Here is a 12416-nt window from a genome sequence, read left to right as displayed (position 1 = left end):
TCAGTTCCACCTGCGGTGCCACTATTACACGCGACCAGTACTAGTAGCAATTCCATCAATGTGCAGTGGAAGAATGGCGACGACGGTGGCTCGCCGATCCGCGGATACATTCTGCACTACAAACGCGAGTCGGGCGAGTGGGAGGAATTCAAAGTATCGCACAAAGTGAGCAGCTTCGTTTTATCGCGGCTGTGGTGCGGCAACAATTATCAGATGTACCTGACAGCGTACAATCGTATCGGCATGGGTAGACCCAGCGAGATCGTTAAGGCTACCACGAAGGGTTCGAAGCCGGACGATTCGCCCGGTACTGGCGACAAATTTGTCACAGTTAACGTCTCATGGATTACTCTGCACCTCAGTACGTGGAACGACGGAGGTTGTCCCATAACGTTTTTCGAGCTCGAGTACAAGAAGAGCGGCGAGAATATATGGACGCTAGTCTCGAATAATATAGAGGTATGTAGAAATATATTTTGCTGTATATTAATGGTATACGCAATAAGTCTGTATTCGTTTTGGCTACTTGGAGAAATCGTACTTGGAAGTTTTAGGTAAAAAATTTATACAAATTTATACAATTTATAAAAATTATATACAAATAAATATATAATTTTTAATATTATAAAATTATATACAAATAAATATATAATTTTTAATATTATAAAATTATATACAAACAGAGAGAAGGATGAGAGTGGTCATCCCCTCGATTTAGCTGCAACCGGAATTCAAAGCGCCTCTATGTGCACAAAACGTGCACATTGAACTACGTAGCCATGTGCACGATGCTCCCGAGTGGTAACAGGCTATGTGCACGGTACGTGGTTCGATTCCGTGCTATGTGCACAGATGAGCGCCAGTAACACGTAGCTGTTAAAGGAGATGAGTTCGAGACCTCGCAGGGCCAATTTTTTTTTTTTTTTTTTTAGTACGACTATATTTGTCAATTTAATGAAATCCTTTTAATTATTGTGGAATAAAGAGATAAAATGCATTTCTCAAGCGTACGCGAGAAAATCGAAATCAAAAATAATGAGTGCCGTATAAATACGTATGGAATAGAGCGTTATATCGAAGAGCGTGTGGCGTAGCGTTAAGGGGCTAGACACGTACCGTCGAGATTAGAGGTTCGATTCTCAAGGAGTGACTTTTTTTTTAATATTTTTTTATTTTAAATAAAATTTTTTTTACCATAAAATGTAATTTTTACACAAAATAAATGTAAATAACACGATTTATTTACTTATAACACGTATATTACAAAAATGCATTTTTCTTTGCCTCAAAAAGCCGTGAAAAGCCGTCTGTAGAATAGCTGTATGCGATAGGAACTTGTATGATTATCTGTTTAATTAAAAATTATCCGATTTATGTCGTGTTTGGTGTCGTTGAAATCGCAAAAATCTCAATAATCCATTAATATTATTTTCGAATAGATAAAATGCAAAATAAAGGTTTTAGTTTTTCACTTATAAGATGTTTATATTTGTGAATTGCCATGGATGGGGAAGCCTATTGTTCGAGAGTTCGGAACGTTCTTTGATCTCGATACTCGGGCGCTCGGGCCCGCTTATCTTTTCGAGCTCATCTCACAACTCGTCGTGTGCGAGAGAGAAAGCGAGACTGCGTATAGAGCGAGCGAGAGGACCTATCATCAAAGAAAGTTCCGAACTCTCGAACAATAGGCTTCCCCATCCATGGCAATTCACAAATATAAACATCTTATAAGTGAAAAACTAAAACCTTTATTTTGCATTTTATCTATTCAAAAATAATATTAATGGATTATTGAGATTTTTGCGATTTCAACGACACCAAACACGACATAAATCGGATAATTTTTAATTAAACAGATAATCATACAAGTTCCTATCGCATACAGCTATTCTACAGACGGCTTTTCACGGCTTTTTGAGGCAAAGAAAAATGCATTTTTGTAATATACGTGTTATAAGTAAATATATCGTGTTATTTACATTTATTTTGTGTAAAAATTACATTTTATGGTAAAAAAAAATTTTATTTAAAATAAAAAAATATTAAAAAAAAAGTCACTCCTTGAGAATCGAACCTCTAACCTCGACGGTACGTGTCTAGCCCCTTAACGCTACGCCACACGCTCTTCGATATAACGCTCTATTTCATACGTATTTATACGGCACTCATTATTTTTGATTTCGATTTTCTCGCGTACGCTTGAGAAATGCATTTTATCTCTTTATTCCACAATAATTAAAAGGATTTCATTAAATTGACAAATATAGTCGTACTAAAAAAAAAAAAAAAAAAAATTGGCCCTGCGAGGTCTCGAACTCATCTCCTTTAACAGCTACGTGTTACTGGCGCTCATCTGTGCACATAGCACGGAATCGAACCACGTACCGTGCACATAGCCTGTTACCACTCGGGAGCATCGTGCACATGGCTACGTAGTTCAATGTGCACGTTTTGTGCACATAGAGGCGCTTTGAATTCCGGTTGCAGCTAAATCGAGGGGATGACCACTCTCATCCTTCTCTCTGATACAAATAAACATATAATTTTTAATATTATATTATATAGTATTACATTGTATTATAATATATATTAGGTTTGTTCGTTTCGGCTACACTAACTACACTAGTTCAGAGATTATCTTTTTCCTTCCAATGTCGAGCAAAAAGACAATCTCTGAACTAGTGTAGCCAGTGTAGCCGAAACGAACAGACCTAATATATATTATAACACAATGTAATACTATATAATATAATATTAAAAATTATATTTACACTTGTATATAATTATAAATTTTTTATACCTAAAACTTCCAAGTACGATTTCTCGAAAACCATTCACTCAAATTAAAAAAAGAAACGATTGGTAAAGAGAATCAAAAGACCTTTAAAATTATATGCCATTCAAGCCCTATTGTCATTTATAAGATTTTTAAAGAAGTAACTGCCCCTAAACAAAAAGGATAAAATAGTAATAGTACTTATACTTTTCTCTCAAAAATAAAATTGACCTCTTTGGCGCATTTTTTTCGCAAAATTAGTTGTTCACAAAATAGTCAGGGTGGAAACTTTTAAAATGAACACTTTATATGTAGTATTTTGTAATATTGCATTTATTATTAACTCTTTTAAGATACAACTGCGATTAATTATTAACATGTTTTGCGTACGCATTGTACAGGTGCAAAAGACATATACTTTGAGTGAATTACAACCAGGAATCACTTATGACATCCGTATAAGGGCTCACAACGATGCCGGCTTGTCGGTGGCCGAGTACAAGATAACGACATTGCAACCGCATATTAGCACGACTATGTCCGCCATCGAGATCGATCATTACATCCCACAGCAGAACTATTCGGATCTGAAGCTCATCGTGCCTCTGGTGTTAAGCTCGTTCGCGATCATCGCCGCGGCCGGCGCTGTCTTTTACTGCTTCCGCAAACGTTAGAATCCAAAAAATGCATACATACGCAGATTTTTTCAAAGCTACAAAATTACAAACATTTTTTGAACGGAATACAGATAAATACAGATAAAACTATATGAAAAGATATCGTAAAATTTAATTTTAAAATAAGATTGTCTAGAAAAGAGTCAAACTCCAATAGAAATTTTTTAAAAATACCGCTTATATATTTGAAATATTTAATGCAGGTCCTTTTATGGGCGACATCGGGAGTCTGCATGACGCTCAAACCGCGGCCGCCTTAGACAATAAACAGAACATGGAACAGCGCGAGCAATATTACGCCACCGTACGTAAGCCGCTTCGTTCGCCGATACACGAGATGGCTACGTTAGAAAAAATACCAGGTGAGATGAGAGATGAAAGAAATTGAGCTCTCTCCCCTGTCTTTAAAATCGATAAGCATGGAGCAATAGATCTAAGAAAGATATATATTGAAATTACGCGAGAAGTAAACGAGTGCGATGCATTGTAAAGTTATTAACCAATCACAATTGTGAACATGCTTGTAGAATATTCGGAAGATATCTACCCGTACGCCACATTCCAGCTGGAGGAAAGCGTTCCTGCAGGAGGCGACAGCCGCTGCAATTCTGCCGCGCCTCTTCAAACCTTTGTCTATCACGACCCTCGTCTCTCCACTGCCGATACCCTTCAGTTACGAGAGGTATCGTCCGCCGAGATCTTGTATCGCTATTAGAGTTACTCGCCTCCTCGCCGCACGTTTTTTATTTCATTGCATCACATCTTTCCATATCTCTCTGATTTCTATATTCTAGAATTTATTTTATTCGAGAATTTTTTCTCTACTCTTTTTTATCAAATCGAAAGAGCGAAAATTTCGCTTTATTTCGCAGAAATAATGACTTGTATATAGTAATAAATAGTAATAAATTTATATAGTTATATAATAATAACTACATATAGGAGAATAACTATATATTATTAATAATTATAATATATATATATATATATATATTTTTTTTTTTAATTATATATATTAATAATACAGTTATATGTAGTTATATATAATATTCTTTATTCAGATAGAGTAATAATTATAAAATTAAATTACGTGACCTGAAGCTTTTTCAATAAGCTGTGATTCTGAAAGTTTTGTTTCTGAAAATATAAATTTATTCGTGTTTTAACGTTAAACGTGCGAAGAGAGAGACATGAATGATATATATCAACGCTTTTGTCATTCATTCTCATATATTCCCAGCTTCGTTATAGCTCACGTTAGTTGCATGCGCATCCCGATCAGTGCACCGAATCGCCACCCTATATCCTAATCACACAGTCGGCGACCCTCAGCGACTCGCCACTGTGTGAATATTTAGGTCATTCGCACTCGCATGCTCGGTGTGAGTTCCTCGTGCGTCCCGCGCACGATCGATGCGACGTGTGACGTAATTACGCGAATTTTAATTCGCGCGCACGAATGTGTTCCTAACTCTTTTTTTTATTATATTATAATTCGGGAATGCGAACTTTTCTCCGATTCTCAACGACGAAAAATCGCGAAGAGGGTTAGTAGTAATTAGCATCTCATTGCGAGTTACATCGTTGCGACTGCTGGTCCCATCTCGTTTCGTTTCGCAGCTGTCCTGAAATTTCGAATTCGCGAATCGAGGAGTTGCGGTATCGATTAGAGCGCAGTCTGGACCCCTATCGAACGCTGTTCGCCATTTCCGCATCTCTCGACGCCGTACCTCTCTGCTAGCTGTAGCACAAAACTCTCTCATGATTCATCGCATCATTCTCGCGATTCCTACATTGACGAAGTAGAATAGAGTTTCTGTAGAAAAAACGGTGACACACACACACACACACACACACACACATACATACACACACTTCGTTAACACATTCCCTCCATTATTATATTTAAGTAGAAAGTAAAATAAAATATATATATCTGGAAATACAAGCAATTAATAAATCTGTCATTATATATAAAGAAAAATAGACATTAATAAGACATTAAAAATTTCTTACATATTCATGCATTAATAACAAATGGAATATGGTTTTAGAGAAAGAGATTATTAATCTTAAACCAATAATTTATATCTCAGTTTCTGTCAAAGATTAATTAAAGTTTGTAAAATTTAATATATTATATATATATATATATATATATATATATATATATATATATATCCAATTTGTACATACACATAGAAGAAGTACATTTACAAATATTTAGCTTTTTAAATATATATAAATTTTATTTTTTAAAAATCGAAATATTTGTAAATCTACTTTACATATGTATGTATGTATAGTGTATTTGGCTAAACTTCTAAAATATGTATACCTCACGTTAAAATAAAGAAGAAAGTTTATATATACACAAAGAAAAAAAATGAGTGGTTCGGAAGTTGTATTAAATTAATTATAACTAGACAACACAACGCGCGCCTCTCGCGCGCCATTGGTATTGTTTTTCTTTATAGTTTATAATTGTCAAATTGTTAATCTTCGCGATGAGAGTTGCTTGATACTTTCAGTTTAACAATAAAGCGACTAGAGATAAACAATCAGCATCGCAGAAAAGCGACAACAATACTTGCGAGAATGCTATTTTTAAAAAGAGACAATTTTAATTCCCTAATTTCTACTATATATTACATAAATATAGTTTGTCGAATTATTATTATGTACATAATTTTAATTCGCCAAATTAATATTATGAACATAATTTTAATGTGTCAAATTTCTATATATTATGCATATAAATTTAATTTGCCGAATTTCTATTATATACATAATATAAATTCACCGAATTTCCATTATATACATAATATTAATTCGCCAAAAATTATGTACATAATTTTAATTCGCCAACCCAGTGAGAAATGATGATTGAATCAACGTCGATTCGTTGTCGAATTGATGTCAAATTCGTCGAATCGATGACGATTCGACCAATCATTTCTCACTGAGAAATTTCTATTATAAACATTATTTTAATTCGTTGAATTTCTGTTATGTTCTTTAGTTGCGAGGAATACACCTTAGAAGTCTATCTAAGTATTTCGTGAATACTATATTGATTTATTCTGATTCTACATTATTGTGTCTGTTACCGCCTAAATAGGTGAATCGTATAGGTGAACACGTTCGCTCTCCAGTTTTTCGCGACGTCGCCTCACTTCTCGCGTACGAGCAGTAATCTTTCGACAAGCTAAATTATTAATACCCTATCAGATCGGAGTAAATCTTGAGGTCACGAATCTCGATAACGAGCTCTAATCTGAACGATCGCTTCTCGATCCGACTGAGACCGCCAAGGGAAACTAGACGCGTTTTACTGGATGCGCCAACGTGCGCGCCATCTCATAGAAACCAATTCCGTCTGATTGCAGTCGGATTGCAACCGGTACACTAAGGTGCGCGGAGGCCGTTCGTCCTCTGCGCCGTTGCACAAAGCGCACAAGGTCAGTCAGGGCAAGTCCGAGTCGGAGGAGTACGACACGCTGGGCTCGGACAGCGACACGGAAGTCGGGACCAGCAGCCGAACCGAGTCTTCCAATCACCTCGTCGATTCGCACCACTCGGCATCTGCGGCCGACTCGCGCGTCCACAGTATGCAATATTTTCACCTCTTTCTCTCTCTTTTTCTCTCTCACTCTCTCTGTTTCTCTATCTTTTTTTCTCTTTCGCGTTCTGTCTCTCTCACTCTCTCTCTCTCTCTCTCTCTCTTTCTCTTTTTTTATCTCCTCAGAAGTGTAGTAGTAGAATAGAAAAAAAACAGCTTCTGAATCCAAAGAGAAATAGATCTCTGTTTTTTTTTCGGCACATCATTAGAGCTCCTACGCTGATCCCAACTTCCTGTTTTTGTTTTCCAAGGCAACGTGCAACTATTGTTGTTTCTCTACGGATATTTTAGTTCTGTCGATATCGCGAAAATACAAAAATTTGAGGACCACAATATAATCGCGTGCACGCTGTTTGTTTTCCCAGCGAAATTTTATTTACACACTATGTATGTACATGCGACTAGCTTCCTTGGTTGCAAAATCTTGCTTGTCATTCAAAACCGATTATATTATGCTGCGATAAGGATGTCTGACCATCGCACGAGAGCACTGTTGTCGTTCAATGTTTGACGAGGTAAAAGAATGAAACAAAGGAGACACATTTGCTTTGCAGACTTCCTGTACCATGGACCAGAATCTAGCACGTCTACAGAACCCTCACCGATTTTTGAGAGAAAATCGTTTCCTGGAAGGGGAAGACCCAAGTAAGCCTTGTTAATCAATACATATAATTCATTTTTCTCAAGTATCTACATAAATTTTATTTTCTTAATAGATAAAATGCTTATTTTATATTTTAATAATCGATAAATTCATCGTAATATATATAATACAAGATCATTAGATAATTAAAATCGTAATATATAATGAATTCCTCAATTGTCAAAATTTTCTCGAAAACAAAACCTTGTCTAAAAAAAATTTTATTCTACATGTTTTCTTCTTTATCATTTATTGGGGGATCCCTTGACGAACGACGAACTTCGACAAAATAGTAATGTCCTTATTTTGAAATTAAAAATATCAGTAATTACCGACTAATTTTCGAAGAATATACTGATATTTTGAATTCCACATTCTAAATCATCCAGATCAAACATCTATGTATTAGAAATCCATGTATACATGGCATACATGAAGGCACTTTTTGCTACGTTTAATATTATTATAGATTTGAACGTAAATATAACATAACAATATATATGTATTACTGTTTTTCGCTCTACTATGCCTACAATGCACGCACATATACGTATAAATTGTAGTGCAAATTATACTTTTATATTAGACTTCTAATCTAGATTTAGAGGCTAACAGTGCTTTTTCTCATGTACTTTAATCCGAGAGATCTTGTGTTTATATTCATACAAAATGTATATCTATATATAAAGCACATAATATGATAAATTGACAGCTCGTCTGTCATTTGAGAAGTCATATCGAGATAAAAGTAAATAAGAAAAACTGTAATTTTGTAATTATTTCTCGTTTTTCATGTAAAATCAAAATTCCTTGGGATCATTGATGTATATGTATTGCAATCGCAAAGAAATATTTCTAATTATGTCAAATTAATACGACAAAAAACTAGAAGTGCGAAAAAAGTAATTGATCGAAAACAAATAATCGCGAAGGATCCCCAATATAATCTATATAGACATACATATATCGCTCTTAAGTTACAAATTAAATATGGTCTCTTCGTACATACGTAAAAAAGAGATAAGGAAATATTTGTTTGCGTTCAGGATGTTACAGCTGGCGCGTTATACCGGCGAGGAGGCCCGTGCCAACTTCGGGTCAATCGCCGGGTCTGGCCATCCCAAGCACCAGTCGGGCAATCCCTATGCCAATCGGGAGCAGGAACGTGACGGATCAGGAAACCTGTTCGTCCCCAAGCTGGACCCACCCTCGGGGTTCTCCGACGCGTTTGAGCTAAGCGAGGCCGAATGCGACTTTGATCGCGGCCACAACAGCCAACGAAACGTCCGTGACTTTGTAATCGCGGTGTAAATACGTATAAAAGTCTCCGATGAGATATACAAATCTCTTGTCGTAAAGTAAAAAAATGATAAAATGTGAAAGGAAAACTACGCGAAATCTATGTAAGCCGCGGTCCGTCGTTTCGTTAATTTGTATTGGCGCCTCGTGTCCGGCCCCGTCAGTCATTTAAGTAACAATTCCTTCAGTTCTGCTCGATGGGAACGCGTCGCTAAATGACGTCTCTCTATCAACTTGACGATGTGCATCGCGAGAGCCACCGGCTTTTGTGAAAAAAATAATATCAATCGAGATTATTTCTCTCGGATCGGATTTAAGTATATAAGCGCGTTAATACGATTAGGCAAACACACTGTGGCAGATTGATTATAACGAAGTTAAGTTTAATAAAAGACAGAAAGAGTCTATATAAGCTGCCGTTTGGTTCCACTCGATGGAACTTCGAAGGTTTTATGTCGCTGAGCGGAATGGCTCGAGCTACATTGTTGTTTGTTCTATATAGTGGCAAGAATATACGATACGGGCGATGTCGCGAAATCGATGACAATTCGCAAAAAAAAAAAAAAACTGCCACATTTATTCCACTTCGTGTAATAATCCTAGTTAGTTAAAATGGCGGCGTAATCTGCGTCCATCTCGGATTTTTTCCCTCCGGCAACGATCTCTACACGAATACTCGCCACTGATACACACATACACACATACACACACACACATATACACTTCACAGTTTCCTACAGTAATTATTACAATAGCGAAAGTATAAAGACGCGAAAACGCGCGACGACTGTAATTAAATTGTAAAATTCTAATGGTAACTGCCATCTTACTACATACATAAAACGACCAACGACTGCGAAAAAATTTACAATCGACCAAAATATCCGCGAATCGTCCTCCAGACTTTATCAAAGAGTCTAACGAGACTTGTATATGCATATCGAAACGAGCAATATGCGACTTCCGATCGTTTCCTTTGTCTTCCAATCATTCCGGTCATTCACAATCCGATTGAGCATTCATTCATCGCATAAACTGAAGAAAAAAACGCACTTTTCATCGATCTTCCACTTTTTCACGAAGAATATGTTAGTGTTTGAAGCGAAAAGGGGAAGTAATGTAATGCAATAAAGCCAGCTCGTTCGTCGTTGTCGTCGGTGTCGTTTCATCTTACTTACAAGAGACTGAGAAGCATCGTAGCAGGTTTACATGTGTCATTTATCGCGCGAAACTTGCATGCGTATATGTGGGTACTTTTCCAGCAATGTACACTGGATACCCGGTGAGAAATGATGGTCGAATCGACGTCGATTCGTTGTCGAATTGATGTCAAATTCGTCGAATCGATGACGATTCGACCAATCATTTCTCACTGGGTAGGAATCCGACATAACTCTTGACTCTCCTCCAAAAACTGAGAATATCTATGAGACTCTCCTATATAAAAAAAATAACATTATTTAATGCAATGTGCGACCCAGTACTTTCCAACTACGATACAAGTCGACACGATCGTATTAAAATGCTTTTGTGACACTCCATGGATACCAACATTTGGTACCATTTTCTTTTTGCTAATAGTTTTTTTGCTGGAATGGTCTTGCAGGAAATAAGCTTTTAAAAAAACTTAAAACTTTGAAAAAGCTATGTAAAGTGACTGTCCTGCACTCTGGCAATGTCTTGTTTTTAAGGATTGTGACCCCATCGCCTACGCGACTTACGGCCATCAACTGATAAAAGAAGATATATAAACTGTAAAACATATCGTTTTGTTAGTGTAAATTCCTCATTAAGAATTTCAAATTTTCTTTTATAAATTGTAAACTGTCTAAATTTAACTATCTAAATCTTAGATCCCAGATCTGAGGATACTTCCCAAAAAATATACTGTGCATCCCTGCCAAAAGCCTATTTCACCATTGCAGGATAAAGATATAGCGGCGTTCTCTTGCACAGTTGAAAGAAAAGGAGTATCACGACTAGCGCAGAATGAAGGGAGAGACAAAGAAATACACATATACTCTCCACTTCATTTCTCCCCATAACATAGCCAATTAGAAAGAGAAAGAAATCCGAATGCTTTCACTTTCTTTCCAATATTTAAACAGTCTTTCTTGAGGGATGCGCAGTCTATCTTTATAAGTTTATGGATGAAATGCGTCCGCACACGTCGCAAGATGCCAACGAACTCACTCTGGCAGTAAAGAAACCGCAACAATCCAGCTATAAGTTAACACTGTGTATAACTGTGTTCCGTTGCTGGAAAGCATCTTCAGTAAAAATTGTACAAAAGCCAAGAGAGAAAGAGTTATACTAATACTAGTATGATACTAATGAGAGAAAACTGTCGAACAGGTGTGTGTCGACAAATGTCATGCGTGAACCTAACCTAATATTAGTAAACGAATTATCGCACGTAGCGTTAAACATAACAACTGAAAACATAATGTGTAAGCTATCTATCACTACCCGCTATACCTCGCTCACACGAATCGTCCACATCACATTCGCGATATCCGAACCCTCTCCCCTCAGAAGAAATGAAAAAGAAGAGAAAGAAAAAACGCGTAATATGCGACGCGCGATGTCAGCCTACGTCGATTAACGATCGACGGACCCCAATGATGATGTCAGAAAATTTATTGCGAGAAAAAAGAGAGAGAGAGAGAGAGTATGTGTGTGTGTGTGCGATCATCGCCACGCAGAAACGCAGCCTCCGTGATACTCTATATGTTGCCATCGAATCAGTTCGACTGATGCTTCATTCCCCTCCCTTCCTCCCTCCGTTGGTTGGGTCATCGTTCACACTCGGCCGGGTGATGATGATTTTTCCAGTCAGCCGTTAAAGTCGTTCGCGCTCGCTTCCTCCGTTATTTCCGGTTGTCGAGTCATCCGGCACGCAAGGTGGAGGATAAAGCGAGAGGAGAGTCGCCCTGTTGATGATATATCGTCTATCTTTACGACACACGAAATGATTTACCACGAAATTCGTACTATTGTGTTTTAGACGACTTTAGATTGTTTATATTCTATTTACTTTGTAAAATATACAATACTAATTCCATATTGGAAAAAATGTGTTTTTTTGTATTTATTTACCTCTCCTCTTTTCCTTAAAATTGTATTCTTATTTCGTAAAATACAATACTAATTCTATATTGGAAATGTGCTTATTCGTATTTATTTACCTCATCTCTTTTCTTTTATCTTTCTAAAAGTCTTTTATTACTCTTATTGTTAATCTATATATATTCTACTGAAAACACATAAACAAATTTTTAAAATCTTTAAAAAAATACATATGTTAAATATAATTAATCAAACATAATTAAATTGCTTTAATTAATAATAAGTGTAAATATTAATATAATTGATTGCTTTTTAGCATCCAAGCCAAGA

At 36.4% G+C, this 12416-nt stretch overlaps 1 protein-coding gene across 1 annotated transcript in view; it reads left to right on the top strand.

Moving 5' to 3' along the window:
• Window positions 1-9554, top strand: part of LOC114942144 (cell adhesion molecule Dscam2) — a 250788-nt gene extending 241234 nt beyond the window's left edge. Inside the window, 7 exon segments of the mRNA XM_085488400.1 lie at window positions 5-459; window positions 3178-3445; window positions 3657-3815; window positions 3981-4135; window positions 6843-7062; window positions 7630-7720; window positions 8765-9554. Coding sequence (XP_085344526.1) covers window positions 5-459; window positions 3178-3445; window positions 3657-3815; window positions 3981-4135; window positions 6843-7062; window positions 7630-7720; window positions 8765-9029 — 1613 coding nt within the window. The 3' untranslated portion in view covers window positions 9030-9554.
• Window positions 9555-12416: the final 2862 nt, after the last annotated feature.

Source organism: Nylanderia fulva, unplaced genomic scaffold, assembly GCF_048542155.1.
Source record: "Nylanderia fulva isolate GAGA-0341 unplaced genomic scaffold, ASM4854215v1 Scaffold69, whole genome shotgun sequence".
Classification (NCBI taxonomy): domain Eukaryota; kingdom Metazoa; phylum Arthropoda; class Insecta; order Hymenoptera; family Formicidae; genus Nylanderia; species Nylanderia fulva.
The sequence above is the reverse complement of the archived record's forward strand: the minus strand, read 5'-3'. Positions and strand labels throughout refer to the sequence as shown.